This window comes from Talpa occidentalis, unplaced genomic scaffold (genome assembly GCF_014898055.3).
Source record: "Talpa occidentalis isolate TD23 unplaced genomic scaffold, MPIMG_talOcc4v2.1 talOcc4.5, whole genome shotgun sequence".
In the NCBI taxonomy this organism is placed as follows: Eukaryota; Metazoa; Chordata; class Mammalia; order Eulipotyphla; family Talpidae; genus Talpa; species Talpa occidentalis.
In genome coordinates, this window is record NW_023604861.1 from 96,651,316 (window position 1) to 96,670,000 (window position 18,685).

Genomic DNA, 18,685 nt, shown 5'->3' on the forward strand with positions numbered 1-18,685 from the left:
AATTTCTAGAAATGAAGGGTGTGTATTTCTGGTTCTCAGTCTGTTGAAAAGCAAACAACTCTTGCAGAATTTTCTTTCTTTTTTTTTTCCAAAGATATATCCATTCATGCATACAAGAACTGGGGTGCAAGCCAGAGGTGTGGGGGAGAGTATTCAACAGAGTGGGGAGTAGATCATGCAGACTGACTGAAACATACTGCTGAGGGGATGAACTAGTGGTGCAGTCACAGTGGCTGGCTGGCTGGCTCTGGCTGGCGACAGCTCAGTAGGGCTGTCTTTAACCCCTGCACCACCAGGGAGGCTCCCTGGTTAATTTTCTGACACAAAAGGACTAAATATCCCAACAAATTTCCCAAAAAGAGAAGATGACACAAAGGACCAGTCAGCAGAAAGCCTCGACTAAAAACAGTGTCTTCAATATTCTGAAGGACTATTTCAAATCTGAACTTTATTTAAATTATCAATTAAAATGTGAAAATAGAATAAAAACATGTCTATACATGTAAAATATCAAATTGAAAAATTCTCACCAACACTCTCTCAGGAAGCTGCTAGCTGGTATTCTCGACACAGAAACAGGGAATGAACCAAGGAAAACAAAACCAGGTTACAAGAAATTCAACAGAGGTCAAAGAAACCCCCCAAAATGGAGGGAAATTTGGGGATCCAGGTGTGAAACTTGTCTAACCTGGAGCAGAGCAGGTTTTGATGAGCCTTCCCTATAATAAAGCGGAACTGCTAAACATTCTTGTTGTTTCTGAGGTTTTTTTTTTTAAGATTTATTTATGCATGCAAGAACTGGGGTACAGGCCAGAGGTGTGGGGGGTGAAAGGACCCAGAGACAGAGTGGGGAACCAGAGGCAGATTGAAATACACTGCTGAAGAGAGCAGCAGGCGAGTCAGGAGAGGTCTGCTGCACGTGGATCACCAACCTGGCTGGGGATCAAGCTCTTGCTGCAATGGCTGCAGATAGCCTCATAGGTTGCGTCTTAACCCCTTGCACCATCAGGGAGGCCCCCTGTTTCTGCATCTTAAGAGGAAATTACATTACTGGTGGACAGTTTCAAGATGGATTAATGAAAATTACATTAAAAAGACAAAAAAAATACAACTTACTCCAGAGAGAACAAAAAGTTGTATGGGAAAAAAGATCACAATATATTTATAAGACTTGGCAGCTCAGTATTTTTTTTTTTCCAGAATATTGTTCTTACCGGGCCTCCCTAGTGGCGCAAGGGGTTAAGCACCACACTATAAAGCAATCCACAGCCTCTGCAGCACTGAGTTTAATCCCCTGTCAGGAAGCTAACCCACACAGTGCAGCAGACCTCTCCTGTCTCCCTGCTATTCCCTTTAGCAGTGTATTTCTGTCAATGCACCTGTTCCGCTCTCCACTCCGTCCCTGGTGAATCCTCTCACCCCCTCAACACCTCTGGCCTATACGCTAGTTCTTGGATGCATAAATAAATCATTAAAACTCAACATGTTTCCCCCCTTCAGAATCCTCTGCTAGGTACCCCTGTACCAATTCCCTCCTCCTTCTTCAAATTAAAGTCACAAGGTTATTTTTAAACAACCCCAAAAGCTACAACTATGCCCCTGCTCTGCTAATAGATAACATTGGAAAAGATAACAAGAATTTTGCAAGCCTGTTTCTCATCTGTAAAAGAAGGATAAAGCCTAAAAGCTCAGTATAGTGTCTGATATTAAGTGGTGAACATTATTTGAATGACTTTTCAGTGAGATGACTAAACTTACTAACAGGATACAAAGGTATATACCCAACCAGCCGTTAATCTCTCAGACATGGGTCATGTTAGGTAGGCATAGCCTTATCCTTGTTATACTTTGGTTTGCATTCTCCTAAAAGTAATTCTTAGGACAAGAACTATCAACCTAGTTTGCAAAGCAATGTGCTTTTCATTAACTGTTCATTAATTTTCATTAATGGGTGAAAGAGATAATGGGTCAAGATCAAAGAAGCCAACACATACATATATCTTCTAATGAAGCTGGCTACACACATACACTTCACTCATTTTAGCAGTCTTTATAACAGCAAAGCTAAAAACAAATCTGAAAAAGAGGTCTGATAAAAGTTCCTTTGAATAGTAAAACTGGTTATTAAAAACTATAGACCTGTATGTGCTAATGTGAAAGTGTCTAGTAGACTATGCCATTAAAATTAAGAACTATTGGGCCTCCCCGGTGGCGCAGCGGTGCCGGTTTGATCCCCGGCTGCTCCCCGACCACCGGAGGAGGGTCCCACATGGCGCGCAGACCTCTCCTGCTGCCCGCTGCTCCCCTCAGCAGTGTACTTCGGTCCTTCTGCCTGCTCTGCTCCCCGCTCTGGCTCTGGTGAATTCTCTCACCCTCCCGTGCTTCTGACTGTACCCAGTGCATGTATAAACAAAACAAACCAACCAAAAAAAAAAAAATGAAGAACGATTACACAATGGTCCCTATGAAGTAGTAAGTACATCATGTATATTCTGGATCATCAACAGCAAGAAATGGGGAACTTAACTTAGGTGGGATGGTAATTCTTACTTCTTATCCTCACTATACTAAGAATGACATAAGGCTGATTGATCTAGAGTCCAAATGCTTCAAATATGAACAAAAACCATGAGAATAATTTTTCTAAAAACTGTAGCTTTTTTATTCAGCTCAGAGGTAGACAGATGAACATGGAAGGCTGTCCCATTTATCTTGCCCAAAGTTTATATTCCACTTCATTCATCCATCCCACTGCCAGAAATCTTAAAGAAATAACCAAGATTGGCAGAAGAATTCCTTTCTACTTCTTAGCAATACCTCAACAAATCACTTGCAAAGAAGTTACAACTAACTTAAATTTTCAATGTTCAAAGAACTTCATCCTTAGAAGTTCCCAAATAAACCAATCAAACCTGCCACTACCGACAGGAGGGCAGAGTACAATGACTATTTCTATAAGAGACTACAGGGGAAACGTCGGTTACATTATTTGTTGTTAAATCCCTGTGCACGTTAGGGCAGAAGCTGGTGAAACCAACAAAGCAGAGCACACTCGTACAGCTCTGAATGGTTTAAAAAAAAAATTCACAAGTTTTATCTTCAGAGACAACATTAAAACATAATGGAATTGAAGCCTGATACAAAAAGTAGAGAAATATGTACAGGAATTCACAGCCCAGAAGGAAAGGGGACCTTATTAAGAATCAGTGAAAACTCGGCTATTTTACATAGCTAATTTTGAGACAAGTCATATTTAGCACAAAAGCAATTATAGCACAAGTAACACTTCCCTCCCACAGCTCCCAAACTCTAACGACTCGTGTCAGTCTTCTATAACACTGTAATCTTTCTTCAAAGGAGCAGGAATGTGTAAGGTGGTCCCAAACATTGACACGAATTTGAATCTCAAGCAGCAGCTTCACACTTTGAAGATGAAGAGCGCCATGATAGCAGCACTGATGACGCCAGAAATGGGGACTGTGACAAACCAGGCCATAAAAATGTTACGGAAGAGTCGCCAGTCAACAGCCTTTTTGGATCGGAGCCAGCCAACAGATACAATAGACCCCACCTAGGAGAGACAGACACCAAAAAACCAGTTACTAAAGTGTCACTGGCACGTGGTAAATACAAATAGAGCTGAGTTTATGTAAGTCGTAAGTCTGACTACCAGATGAGCCAGATTTTATGAAAGCTACAAATTAAAGGAGAGAACTTGTGGGAAGATGAAGGCAATACAAAAATCAAATCATTAACCTGTACTCGCTAGGATAAAACATTATGAAAAAAGGAATCCTTCTTTCTGAAGTTTCTCAGTACTTCAATCCTGAGAGACTCTGAGTATAAACTTTTCTCTTTTTTCCCCCAAAGATTTTTATTTATTTATACATACAAGAACTGGGATGTAGTCCAGAGGTGGGGGTATAGGCCAGAAGTGAGAGGATTCAGAGACTGAGTGGGGAGCAGAACAGGCAGATCTACTGAGATACACTGCTGAAAGGAGCAACAAGCAAGACAGGAGAGGTCTGCTGTGCCAAGTGAGTTAGCTCCCTGGCCAGGGATCAAACTCAAAGTGGCTGGCGACAGCTTGATAGCTCTGAGATGTTAACCCCTATACCAGCAGGGAGGCCCTGAATATAAACGTTCCATAAGTACCTTGCCCTTCAATAGTCCAACAAGTTTCTCATTTGCAGACTCTATATAAAAGGTCTTTGGCATCATTTGGGAAAAATATATATTAATGCTTAGATAGGAGTAATAAACAGACACAAGAAAATTGTTAAACATAAGCCTTTACATTCTTGCAGTTACTTGTCCTACTAAACTTGTACACTCCTCAAAACTCTAAACTTTCCAAACCAATACATCGAAAGGGTAAAAACAAAACAAAACAAAAAACCCCACATATCACTAGAATCATTCAAGACCATTTATTATTATACTTACTTTACAATGTGTTGTACTGACAGGAAGACCAATATTTGATGCAATTACTACAGTGAGGGCAGATGCCAATTCAATACTGAAGCCACTAGAGACACAAAAAAATTATTTGTCAAGAATGAAATTTGACTGTTTTGATCTACTTCAAATTAAGACAACCCTGCTTTGCTTTACTTGGTGACAAAAACTGCCACTAACATCTTTAATTTGTTTAATTCCTGAAATTTACTTTAAACTAGGACTGCTTTAAATGGAACTCCTCTCTTCCCTCTAACAATTGAGGTTTTAAGGTACTCTCGAAGTCCATTATTTAAGTGTGCACTTTTAATTTGAACCAAATTATTAGTTTTAGCTCCCAAACAAAGCCAAGCATACACTGCTATTCACTCTTAATTTAGGAGAATGGGGTTGAAAAACACCTGACCAAAAAATTCAGTTTAAGAGCCAGACAATAAATATAATCTACAAAGTTCAAGCCAACAACCAGAATAACATCAGGAACTTAAACAAACTTGGTTATTTTAACTAAAGCATGATGCATGTGGCAGTACTACATAGTTATGTATCTTAAGAAAATGAGCATTAACCTCCCTAATAACTGTCTGACCAACTTACCTAGAGGGTGTGATTGGTGTCAGATCTTTCCCCATGGTCTGGATAACTCTCCTTCCCCAAACCCACAGACCAATACAGATACCAACACCACCATAGAGCAGAAGCCACACTGGTATCGCTACTTTTGAAGAAACATCTCCCTTGTCGTAAACCAGATATAAAGCAACCAGGGGGCCAATGGCATTGCTGAAAGAAAAAAGGGCAAAGATGGGTGACTTTTCAGGCAGAATTAGAACTTGGCAATATCCAACTTGCCAATGGCCTAAAGCAACTCCTCGGTTCTAATAAACAATTCAAACCACAAAACTCAGTTTTAACATTGTATAGGGCACCGATTTTAAGTTTTTCATCTTAAATTCCACAAATTACTATCAAAGAGCTGGAATCCAATCATAATAAACAAACTTTCTCTCAAACACTAGCTGCGTTCCTACGTATAACCTCCTGAAACCCAGTCAAAAAATCCTTTGTAATATCCTTAAAGAAAAAATTTTAACAACCGTTTTATTAAGTCAGTAACTGCTATTACCTCATACCATCTATATTATCCAGGGTCTCATGGTGATAGCAGTACCAGCCACAAGCACAGCTTTATGGAACGGAAAATGAGGTATGGAAATAAAATGTCAAGATTCAAAATGAACTGACCTGACATCATTGCCACCATGGGCGAATGACCCAAAGCAGGCTGTAAGGATCTGCAGGAACTGAAAGAGGAGAGACACTTCTGGTTTATCCTGGTCAGACCATTCTTCTAGAGAGTTACTACTTCCTTTTCTGTCACCCAGACCCATCTCTGCCTTGGCACTCATGTCCATCTCAGACGCCGAGTGAATGTCAGACACAGCGTTGCAGTAACTGGTGTAACTGTCCATTCGAATTCGCTTCTTGCTGTCTCCGTTTGGCCATGTAAGCTTTTCCATTTCTTCACCTTTTTGTTCACCTTCTTTGGCACGGAACGAATCCAGAGGCATGCCACAAATTGCCATGGTGTAGGAAGTGTAACTATTGTTGCGCCTCAAGGGTTTGTCACCAGAGTCTCCCATGCAGTCTCCCACCTTGGCCAGATGTAATTTATGGAGCAGCTCTTTGTATAAGCCAGAATCTTTATGCACGGTGTGATACTGATAGTGGCCACTGGAGTTTATCTGGTTACTGACAGCTTGATTGAACTGAACAAGGTTCCCGTTAGGTAACTGCACTGTACCTGACCAAGACCAAAAAGGGAACATTCAATACAAAGAGCATTAGGTTCAAACAGCCTCCACATCAGTACTAGGTGACAAAGTGAAGCTCTAGTTTCCCCACCGGAGGATATTCCACTCACCATTCATGGCACTGTCTATGCTGGTTTCTTCTTTCAGGTCGACGCTGGGAAGCCTCTCTCGCTCAGGAGCTTCCTCTAAGTCTCCCAGTTTGAATGACACTGTTTTCTCTTCCACTACAGCCCTGAGGGGCACAGTGGCGGACCCTCCCTCAGAAACAGGATTCCTGTTTTCAGTGTCACTGAGAGACAACTTCGTTTCTTCATGGTCTTCTTTCAAGCTGTTCTTTTTTTCCATTAACGGGCTTTCAGAAGGACTAGACTTTATTTCTCCTAGAAAAGAAGGGTGTTTTGTTTGGTTTTGACCAACTAACTTGTTCCACATCCCACATCTCAAAATGAGAATATAAACCAGTAAAAATTCATGCTAATTTTCCAATCTGTATTACTTGCCACCACTTATCTTTCCCTTGAAAACAACCAGCAATGCAGAAACTTACATTATCAGGGATGGCAAACTTTTACAGTAGAGTGTTTTAGGCTTCATGGGCTGTTGTGTATTCCTGTTCTTTGTTTTTATGTTAATAGTCCTTTTACAAATAGAAAAATTGTCCCATGTCCTTAGCAGACCCATTCTATAATGGGTAACAGTTCAAGTATAGGGCTGACAAAGATTCAAAATTTGGACTGCATCTATCAATAGTTCTTGTTCTTTTTAAATCCTTCCTACCCCGCAAATTCTGTCCACGAGTTCAAGCAAAGTAACACAGCCCAGTGTAGGCAACTTTGATTTCCACTTCTAAAAATAAGGAGACATGCCTTAAGGTTCTAGGTTAGGATTCTAATAAGTTCCATGAGTACACAGGAATATTTTCTATCATTTCCATGGCCAGGACGTTTACCTATTCACTCAGGCATCAAAGTCAAGCTGCAGACTAGGATTAAAACATTGGGCCTCCCCTGGTGGCACAGGCGGTTGAGCGCTGCACTGTGAAGCAGGCTGCAGCCTCTGCAGCGCCGGTTTGATCCTGGCCGGCCCGCAAGGGTCCCAACATGGTGCAGCAGACCTCTCCTGTCACGCCTGTTGCTCCCCTCAGCAGTGTATTTCTCGTCTGTCTGCCTGTTCTGTTCCCTGTTCTGTCTCTGGTGAATCCTCTCACCCTCACCCACATCTGGCGTGTACCCTGGTTCTTGTATAAATAAATCCTTTTTTTTTTTAAATCACCAAGATTTGGGGCCTCCCTGGTGGCACAGGGTTCAAGTCTCAGTGCTATCAAGCTATCGCCAGTCACTGCAGAATGAGTTCGATCCCTGGCCAGGGAGCTAACCACATGGCACAGCAGAGCTCTCCTGTCTCACAGCTGCACCCCTCAGCAGTGTATTTCAGTGGATCTGCCTGTTCTGGTCCCCACCTGTGTCTAATGACTCCTCTCACCCCCGCACCTCTGGCCTACACCCCAGTTCTTATATGCATAAATAAATAAATCCTTTAAAAATAAATAAATAAATCTTTTAAAAAAAATTAGCAAGATTAGTCTGATCTCCCAGACTGAGGCAAAAAGGAGGTCAGAGTCCTGGAAGCCTCCATCCCCCTGTACAGCAGCCCGGCAGAGGTTCTCTAGGCTCCTCAGTGCAGCTGCATGACACAGCAGCTTCGGGAGGCACTGCAGTCAATGCATCCATCCGCTTCCAAAGAACAAACTGAAAACTGCTAACAGAACATGTGCAGATGAAAGGGGCAGAAAAAGGTCACTTTAACAGATCTCAGTAAGGAAAAAAAATTTAAATGACTAACACTTAAGAATTTATTCAGTACATAATTACACTAAAAAATTATGTGTAGTAATGGCCTAAACGATTCCTTCACATGACACTTAAATATGTTTTCCTGAATTTGCACAATTCTGAGAACTAACCAACTCCAAATTGAGACGCACACACATACTAGATTTAACTTTGCATGTCTGAACATGAAGTTACATACAAAATTAGGGTATATGTGTCCTCTATGAAAATATTTTGTACCTACCCCTACCTTATTTTTCATTTATTCTCACTTTTCAATGTAGGCAATAAATCCTCTATATCATGTCATTGGCAACTGATCAAGATTTAAAAAAAAAAAAGTAAAATGCCCCATATGTCTCCAAGCAAGGGTAAATATTCCTTATGACTAGAGGTTGCAGTTGACTTAAGTCCCTAAGAAAACCCTTTGGACAAACAAGTATTCTCAAATTCCCACTAAATTTTTCTTTTGACTTTGTCAATCTACCCAAATAATGGCTTATTTATAGGTAACCAAATAAAATAACAAAAAAACCACATCACTAGTTAAAATCTTTTGCTATAATTTGTTACTTACGTTCAATTTTTCTCTTCATCCGGGGACATACAAAGAACCAGACGATAAGGGCACAGATAACAGCACATCCCACCGAGATGAGGATGGTACCCCACAGAGGAAGTCTGTCAAAGCCCAGCACTAGGAGATAAAACGGTGCATCTTGAAAACCCTGGGGCAACAGCCCCCTGCAATAATGTACAAACCCTCTTCTGGGAACTCTGGGGTTCCCCAAGCCAGCCCAACACCCTTTATAGCTGCTGCCAGCCTTATGTAAACAGGATTTAATGTGCCAGTAGCCATACAAAAATTTAGGAGAAAAATATCCAATCTGAAAACCAAACCAGTCTGGCCCACTTAAACACCTGCTAAGTCTCTACAAGCTTCCTCACAAACTTGTTCTTTTTCCTTTCTTGCTTTAGAAGGTAGTAAATATTACTACTGAGAAAATCCAACTAGCAGTGAAAAAAAAATTGAGGCCTCCAGGTGATAGCTGCCACACATTACATTTGCACATACAGATTTTAATGCTAAAAAAGGAATGTGTCCCTATGGTTATGACATCCACTGTACTAGCCTAGCCCCCAGTAAAGCCCCTCGACAAAAATTATCTCTTAGGATGCATATTGAACTAAGATACAGAAAGTATGACTATTCAAAAGAATAGTTCAAAGGGCCGTCTGCAATAGTTCAAAATAGTTCAGTGGTAATACGTCTAACAAGCCACATTTAAAGAGACTTCCCTACTTTTCGCATAGCTGTGGAATCATTAACAGTTATCTGCTTATCACCTAAATGCTAAGAAGCTGCATATTACTGGCTATATTAATATATTAGTGACTGAAGCAAAGCACTATAAAATCCTATTTAAGATCAAAAAGTTAAATCTGTAGCGTTCACCTTAAGAGCTTACTTACTTGGGTTGCTTTGTTTTATTAAGAATTACTTAAAATGGAAAATCTATTGCTTCACACATAACTGATTAAAAATAAAAATTGAAACTTCTCCAAAACTTAAGTTCTAGAATGTCTTTTAATTTTAATTCTGCTATCAGTTTCTATCATGTAGTCACACCAACTGAAATATACATGAAATGTAATCAATCTCCATTACAATTTAAATTTGCCTACATTCCAAGTCAAAAAGGGAAATGAAAAGGTTTATTCTTGTAAGTGATTCACAAGGGACAGAAAAAAAAATCCAAGATCCCATTTCAAAAATGACTGAAAAATTTAAAGTTTCTAATTTCACTGAACTATGAGCTTTGCTGCTACCATACGAAACAGTGCTTAAGAGTCCATGAAATACTTAAAATTAACATGAAAAACCCAATTTAAAGCAAGAAACTGCAGCATGCAGATTTTTCTTCAGCTACATCATTTGGTAAGGTGTCTGAAATCCCCTAAGACCAATATCCTCATAAAATTGTCCATCTTCTTTCCCGATTGTTCCAATAATAAGATAAGGTTAAAAATACTTAGCTAACTCCATTTTTGGTCAGTGACTTATTACATTAGTGAGGTTTAAGAAGCAAGTTACAACCCATTAGTCAGAAATGAAATCAATTTAATGGGCCACAGTGAGCATTAAAAATAGCTAAAAAGGATATCTTAAAATACAAGTTCACAGCACATAGTAAAGTTTAAGTAGTTCCAAGATGCTATTCGTTGCTTCTCTCTCCCTCTCTATATGCATGTATCATGGGCAGCAACATACAATGTATTTCATCCAGCAGGTCACAGTCAAAAGATTGTGAAAGTCACTGACTAGGTAGTCAAACACCATCAAGTTGAATGACCCTAGGTAGCATAACTGAACTCCTGCCTAATCAGTTATAAGTTTATATTTTTCATTTGCTAAATTAAACCTCTACTGTCAAAATGTATCCCATGCGTTGCCTTAGTCCCAACACAAAAGTAGTCAACATTTCAACCTTTATATTCTCACAAATAATGTTTCTTAATTTTCTCAGCTGTATGAATTCTTCTTCCAAGTGCACTTAGACCAGGTAATAAACATCCCAACTCTTCTCATTCAAGCAGATTCAGGGAAGTAAATTTAGTACTTAGAAACAAAAGTAGCTCCAATTGGAAGGAAAAAATGAGAACATCCAGCAAACCAGTCCTAAATGACTGATTATTGAAGACCAAATTTAACTAATGACTCTTCAGTAGTCAGTGGAGGTCAGTATCAATTCCAGTATTTTAGCATAGATAGGAGAAAGGGAGGGACAAGATCAAATTATCGTGGATCCTGTGAAGACTAAAGAGTAAAGGTCTGTAGTGATTTAGAATCTGAGCAGGTCTCTTTGGTTGAAAAACTATCTAGGTTAACTCGGCATACACTAGCCTGCAGCCTTCTGAATGGGCGCAGGCCAGCCACCTTCTAGGAGATTTCAGCCCTGTAAAGCAAAAAGGGGTAAATTGGGCATTTAATGCAAGTTTTGTAAACAACTTTAAATTCACATTTAAATGTTTTGATATGTACTTACAAGGTGCTCCAGTATACATGATGGAAAAGAGGTTTATTCCAATTGTGCAGGCATAGAAAATTGGCAAAGCTCGCAAACCATTAGGAACTGGATCTGCCTGTAAAATATCATTAAGATTGATACCTTAAAAACTCTGAAAGGTAACCGGTTTCCACAAAACTCTGTAAAAGTGCAGGCTCACAAATTACAGTGTTGATAATTGTCTTTCCATAACAATTCCTAAGGCCAGCTAGGCTTCCCTTACATTTGCTCCAGATGTCTCCCACTGAGGGCTAATCTCATCGTCTACATGACATTAGCTTGTGTTGTTTCTTTAGATTTGTTTTGACTATTTTTAACAAGGTTACCTATAAAAATGACCAGTAACATAATCAGCTTCAACACCTGATGAGCCACCTTATGTCCAAATGTAAATCAGAAAACACACTTGAAGATGTACTACATATTTTAAGAGATGTCAAGAAACAGATGGTGAGATGTCAGAACTTTTCTCATCTGACTTCAAATATACAAAGATTTCTTAAAAACAAAACATATAAAATATACCTGCAACATCTAATCTAGACATAATAAATGCTATAATTAACAACTAACCCAAGTACTATGATAAAAATCAGTTGTGCACTAGATCATCTCCTCACACTCAAAAGACTAAGCCAAGCACTAATACTAATCTGGGCACTGAAGTAGAGTGAATGGGACAAATTTCCTACCCTCCCAGAGCTGACATTTACATTTCAGTAAATATTGACAAATGCTACAAAGAAAAATCAAGGACACAAGGGCAGTGATGGAAAGGAAGGCTGATGTCAATGAATCAAGATCTGCAAATGTGTTATGTCAACAAACAATGTACATACCTAGAAGTGGAGAAGGAGCAAGCCACCTGGCTATCTGGGGGTAGGATATTCCAGAGATATCAGGAAGTGCAAAAGCCCTAAGGCAAAGACTTGAAATATTTAAGGACAGCAAGGAAGGCAATGTGACGGGTAATAATAGTTCCAATTTACAACAAATGTGTATTAATTCTACAGGAAAACACCCAAATCAAACACAGAATGAGAGCACAGATGTAAATATATGCTAAGGCTAAACTCAGAAAATTTTTAGCCTAAAGGTTTAATGTTATCTTGATCACAATCCAGTGAAAAATCTTAGGGTGGAAGAGACAGAAGGAAAATCTTAAAGTGTTTCTAAAGCTCTGAAAAGAAAATCAATACATTGACAAGTGGTAGTAGCTTAAGATTAATGAAACAGAAGAGAAAGTAAGGGTGCCACTTCAAATCAGTAGAGCTGGGGCCTCACCAAAAAATACTCTGAATTTTAGCTCCCCCTATCCATAGTTTAAAAGAACACTATGGGGTCTCCCCTGTGGCACAGGGGTTGAGCACTGGGTTGCCAAGCTGCCCGCAGGCTCTGCAGCACAGGTTCGATCCCTGGCTGCTCCCTGGCCACAAGAGGAGGGTCCCACATGGCGCGCAGACCTCTCCTGCCACCCGCTGCTCCCCTCAGCAGTGTACTTCGGTCCCTCTGCCTGCTCTGCTCCCTGCTCTGGCTCCAGTGAATTCTCTCACCCTCCGGCGCTTCTGACTGTACCCAGTGCTTGTATAAATAAATAAAAATAAATCTTTTTTAAAAAATTAAAAAAAATAAAAGAACACTATGAAACTGGGGTCTCCCTGGTAGCCTGGGGGTTAAGTCTCAGACTATCACCACTACAGCCTAAGTTCAATGCCCGGCCAGGGAGCTGACCCACAGATGGTGCAGCAGACCTCTCCTGTCTCGCCTGCTGCTCCTCTTAGCAGTCTATTTCAGTAGATCCACCTGTTCTGCTCCCCACTCTGCCGCTAGTGAATATTCACTCTCATTCTCACACACACACACACACACACACACACCCTGGCCTACACCCCAGATCTTCTACACAAACAAATAAAAAGGGAAAAAAAGGAACATTACATAACAAAAAAACCCAATAGCATTCAATAAGATTAGAAACCTAAGTTTAATCAAAATTTTCTTCTAAGAATAATGGTTTTAAAAAATTCTCCAAGGAATCTGAGACCCCCAGTTCCCAAAATCAAAAGCCATTAGGGTTCTATAGATATTATGTGGGGACTTCCCTTAACAAATTTCTACTCTCAATTACTCCAATGAGGTAACCAGGACTAATAACTTAAGAAATTTTTATCACAGCATGCTTCATCTAACACACACTTAAAACATTACCCAGGGGCCTCCCTGGTGGTACTAGGGGTTAAGTCTTAACACCATCAAGCTATCTGCAGATACTGTAGTACAAGTTCGATCCCGGCCAGGGAGGTGACCCACATGGCGCAGCAGACCTATCCTGTCTCCCCCACTGCTCCCCTCAGCAGTGTATTTCAGTAGATCTGCCTGTTCTGCTCCCCACTCTGTCTCTGGTGAATCCTCTTATCCCCTGTATCTCTGGCCTACACCTCAGTTCTTAGATCAAGCAGTAAAATGAATCTTAAAAAAAACAACTATTACCCATTAAGAATGTAAGTATCTCAATGAGAAAAGGAGTCTTCATAAAATCACCTTCAACCATAATAGTTCTCCATTTCTTATGTATTTGATGTTCCAGCAAGCTTTTGTCTAAAGAAAAGGGTCCCCCTGAATTTGAAAAGTTGTCCTAGATAGATTGAATGTGATTCCTAACAAAAGGGAGAATGCTGAAAAGTCCCATTTTCTTTGACTAGAATTTAAATAATTAAGAGAAAAACTTTCCATTTCCTGTATTCCTTGTTTATTGCCCCACTGTGTAACAGAAGTAGCTCATCTCCACTCCCTTTGTTTTCCATTGTACTTTTTCCTATTGTACTGAGACCAGACATTCAGTAAGCAGGGGAAAAAAGTAATTTTAATGTTAATTTCCAGAATAAAATCTTAATTTGGAAAGTATCTTAATACTCAAATACTCATAGCAGCCAGGACCCCCAAAGGTTACCAGTCTAAGGATATTTTCGTGAGACTTAAAACCTAACAGTAGGGGCCCCTCCCTGGTGGCACAAGGGGTAAAACACCCGCACTATGAAGCAATCCACGTCCTCTCCAGCAGGAGGCCAGGGAGCAACCTGACAAGGCACAGCAGACCTTTCCTGTCCCGCTCAGCAGTGTATTTCAGTCAGTCTGCCTGTTCTGCTCCCCACTCTGTCTGTTGGATCCTCTCACCGCCCCCCCACCCTGTCTCTCTGGCCTGTATCCCAGCTTTTGTATACATAAATAAATCTTTAAAAAATAAATAAATAAAACCTAACAGTACCAGAAATATTCACTCATCACTTAAAAATTCATCTGTTATTGATGGATTAGTCACAAGAGTTTGTTTGCTGGGGGGGAGAAATGGGGGGTGGGATGGGGATGTTGGAGGTGAGGAAGAAGATCCTTAAAGTCATTTTTACTTTAATCATTACTCCAACCATTCTTTAAAACTTCCATCCTCATACCCTCCACCTAAAGAATGTACCGTTAAGAAGTTAATATACCTAAACTCTCAATGGGGGGGGGGGAGAAGAATGTAAATATATCTGCATGTACTCATTAAATCAGAGGTTCCAGATAACTAAAAATCCCTTTGCAACCCACAGCACCACATTCCTCGCTCTGCGAAACACAAGTTTGTTTTATCTGGAAAAATATCAAGTCTCCCCAGTCTCAGCACAATCTGCTTCCAAATAATCAACAAAGACCCAATGTAAGTAAACCTTTACCAAATAGAAACCCATAACAGATCAGGATATTTTTAATACTCCTTGTTCTCTAATACAGAGCATGCATGCTCTCTGGTCCAAGACTACCAGTAAGCCTCAAATTCAAGAATCCTACCATCATAGGCTATAGTTGTTAGACACCGAGGGAAAGTGCTACCCATACCAGCTTGCTGAATTAAAAACCAAACTTCAAGTCTGTTAATGTCAGTGAATTGTCTTACTCTCCAATTTTACCAAGCTCTAGAAGTTTTGAGTTTTCAAAGTATTAAACTGCTGTTTGCCAAACTCAGGCTCTGGGCAATGGAATAGTAAATCTCTTTACCAGCCAAAAAACTTCTATAGAGAAAAGATACAAATCCATTCTTAGAGAAGCTTAGAATTAAACCAAACAAGTGGTCTGAATACATTCTCACTCTGTGGGATTAAGCTACCTATCTCCCTGCACTCAGATTACTACAGTTTAGAAGCAATTTTTAAAACTTACAATAGGCCATTAAAAACCATTCACCTCAGTAAAGGGGAAACTTTGTCTCCTAAGAAAAATGGACTTATTCTCAGTGTAACTCAGTCCAGTGAAATCCCCTGCTGTCTACATTTATTTTAGAGCCAGCATTGCTCAAGAAGGATTTTCAAACACACAGGAAGTTAAATGGTTGTCTGGAAAGACAACCAATCAAAAGAAAAACAAAAGCTACCTTTATTAGTTCTTATTACTTATTCTGAGAAATTAGCATCAAATTGCTATCAGTAGAGTTCCCACCTAGAACTTATAACCTGGTTATGATCATCAGTGTTGTTAGGAACAATTATATAGAGACCTTAACTACTTTATTTACCTGGCAGCTAAAAAAAAGTCACAGAAGACATTGTGACTTGTTGAACCCCAAGCTCAATTTCAAATTTTCCTGAATAGAATAGTGGTTTACATAAAGCAGTAATCTGCATAGAGCTAGACAAAAATCACTCTAAATATCCTTATTTCCTTGCACATCATTCAATTTCCTTCATAAGACACTGGAAGGAAAGCAAGTTGGGTATTGACAACTTGTTTCTTTCAGAGAATTTAGCAACATACAGAAAGTATGCCTTTGCAAAAAAAAAAGGAATTTTCTTCCAGCTTCCCAAGGCCACACACCTACATACCAATCACATGTGCAAAAATGCTATTTTGACTTTGATTACCACAGGGTATGACCCACTGAAGGGCATGGGGGGAGAGAGGAGAAAGATTACCTTACGGAGGATGAATGCTCGAACAAGGAAGAATAAAATTCCAGACATAATACCAGAAAGCAGTGGAGAGATAAACCAAGACATCACTGGAATAGAGCACATTAAGAAAAAATGTGAATTGATGAAAATCAGGAACCAAAAACACTTTAAATTTTAGTATTCTCTTTTCAAAACTTCAGTCTGTCCCTCTATTGTATATCATATATGCCAATACATATTTCCATGCCAACATGACAATAAAAATTAAGATGCTATTTAGAATTAAACATACCAATTTTTATCAGTTCAGACCACTTGACACCCTCCTGCCCCTTGGCCACAAGGGAGAAACCAATGGTTGCACCAACAATACAATGGGTTCCAGAAATGGGAAGCTTCAAAAACGAAGCCACTAGTTGCCACACAGCAGAACCTGAAACACAGTCAAGTTGCATGAAGTCAATGGCAAAATCCCATTATGGCTGCAGCGCACTCTGAGGACCACCATGGGCAAGGCACAGGACGGGACGAGACCGATTTCCTCGCCCACCACCCCTGGAACAATGCGAGCTTACCAAACATCGCGCTGACAGAGCCCGCCATCAGCAGATGCTGGGTCGAGTTGTACATCTCCACGTCAATCAAGCCCTTCCTGATGGTTTCGCTCACTTTGGCCCCCAGGAGAACGGAGCCCACAGTCTCGAAGACACTGGCGAGGATGCACGCTTGCTTCAGGGTCACTACACCTGAGCCCACGGCTGTACCAAACGAATTGGCCACATCATTGGCTCCCACGGAGAAAGCCAAGACGAACGCAATGATGAAGCCCAGGATGAGCATCCAGAGGTACTCCACCATGGGGCCGGCGGCCGCGGGGGCCGCGGCGGTACCGAGGATCATCGTCGCCGTGGTGGATGCCATTCTCCAGAGTAGTGGTTTTTTAATGACTAAGAATTACTGAGCGGCTTTCAAGATGTGTAAACGGAATCTGAGGTATCAAAATGCGGTAATAAATAATATATATTATATAAAATTAAATACTGTAAACGACGGCCCAGAAACCGAGCTGTGGAGTTACTGCTATACACTGGGTATGGGCATCTGTTGTCTGGGGTTTCTTTGGCTGTGGAGGGCTAGACGCGCGGAGCGGAATTCCATGGCGGAGAAGAGAAAGGACGCAAGTTCATCCTGCGGGTGGAGAGAATAACAATGGCAGCGCGCCCTTGGGGAGGGAGCGGTCTGGCAGCGGCGGGGCCCCACGCGGCCGGGGATCCCCACCGTGCTCCCCGCGGCCCCCTGGACCCCCAGGCGCAGGCTCGCGGGGCGGCGGGGCACGTGGCGCCGGGACCTCCCCGCCCGCGCGCGCCCCGCCGGCCCCCGCAGTCGCCCGCGCGCGCGCTCCGCGAGACACCGGAAAAGGGCCGTTCCCGCGCGCGCCGCCCGGGGACCGCCAAAAAGGCCCGCGGGCGGGCGGGCAGGCGCGCCGGGTGGGGGAGGGAGGCGGACAGCCATGCCGCGGGGTCCCGCCGCGCCGCCCGCCCGCCCCAGCGCAGCCCGCCGCCCGCCCGCCGCGGCGTCCGCGCCCGGCGCCGGGGAGAAGAAAGAGCCTCTCCAAGGTGGCGCCACCACTCACCACAGGAAAGCAGGGGCCGCGCAGGAGACGAGGTGGTCCAGGCTGCGGCGAAGGGCAGGAGGTCACCTGGGGTCGGCGGGCCAGGGGCCCGGAGCAGAGACTCCGGGGAGGGGTCGGCGGGGCTGGCGACCCACCCGGGGAGCGGCGCGGGCGCCTCAGCAGCCGAGAAGAGGAAGCACGCAGCGCGCGCCGGCGGCCATCACTACAGCGGCGCACGCCGCCCATCGCCACTTATACCGGCGCGTGACACGCGCGCCCCGCCCCGGGGTGGCGCCGCCGAGGGGCCGCGCTCATTGGCCCCGCCGCCGCCGGCGACCCTCCCCCGGCGGGGAGCGTGTCCACGTGGGAAGGGGCCGCCCCCTCCCTCTGGCCTAGCCCGGGCGGCCGCGCTCGGCTACTCCGGCTCCCTGGCTGCCGGCCGCCGCACCCGCCGCGTGGGACCCCCCGCTGCCGCGGGAGGTCGTCCTGCAAGGGCGCGGAGTTCACCATCAAGGTCACGCCCAGTCCCCCCACCCACCCCGCGGGCCTCCTGGACGGAGCCGGCCGCTCCTAGAGGCTCACTTTCGGCGCTTGTTTGACCTGTCGTGCCCAGAGGCCACCCTTGGCCGCCTTTCCCTCCCGCCCGCCCGCTGTCGCCGCGGGAGACCTCGCGTCCCGGGCCTCGAGATCCAGCCCTGGCACCTTCGCGCACCTGTGACTTTCTCTTGGCTAGACAGACACTGTCCCTGACCCGGGAGGGAGGGAGGGAGGGAGGGAGGGGCGCTCACGTGGTCGCTCGGCTCCTGCAGTCGTGCGCTTGGGTGAGAAAAGAAAGACTGGAAAGTCACGAGAACCAGGGTGTCTGCCCAGTTATGGCGCAGGGCGAAAGGGTGGCTGCGGCTCCTTCTCCGCGGCAGCCCTGCGTCTTCTACGCCGCGGCTGTGTCTGGAGATGGGGGACGGGGAACACAGTG

General features: G+C 43.0%; 1 protein-coding gene across 1 annotated transcript; it reads right to left on the reverse strand.

The window, feature by feature from the left end:
• Positions 1–2,638: 2,638 nt before the first annotated feature.
• On the reverse strand, positions 2,639–17,872 carry LOC119259191 (sodium-dependent phosphate transporter 1). The gene is made up of 11 exons (XM_037527815.2): positions 17,734–17,872; positions 16,676–17,288; positions 16,393–16,533; positions 16,122–16,207; positions 11,155–11,251; positions 8,685–8,804; positions 6,386–6,655; positions 5,707–6,265; positions 5,059–5,244; positions 4,447–4,531; positions 2,639–3,571 (listed from the first exon to the last, which is right to left on the reverse strand). The coding sequence occupies exons 2-11, from the start codon at positions 17,019–17,021 to the stop codon at positions 3,419–3,421; spliced, it is 2,043 nt and encodes a 680-aa protein (XP_037383712.1). The 5' UTR covers positions 17,022–17,288; positions 17,734–17,872; the 3' UTR covers positions 2,639–3,418.
• Positions 17,873–18,685: the final 813 nt, after the last annotated feature.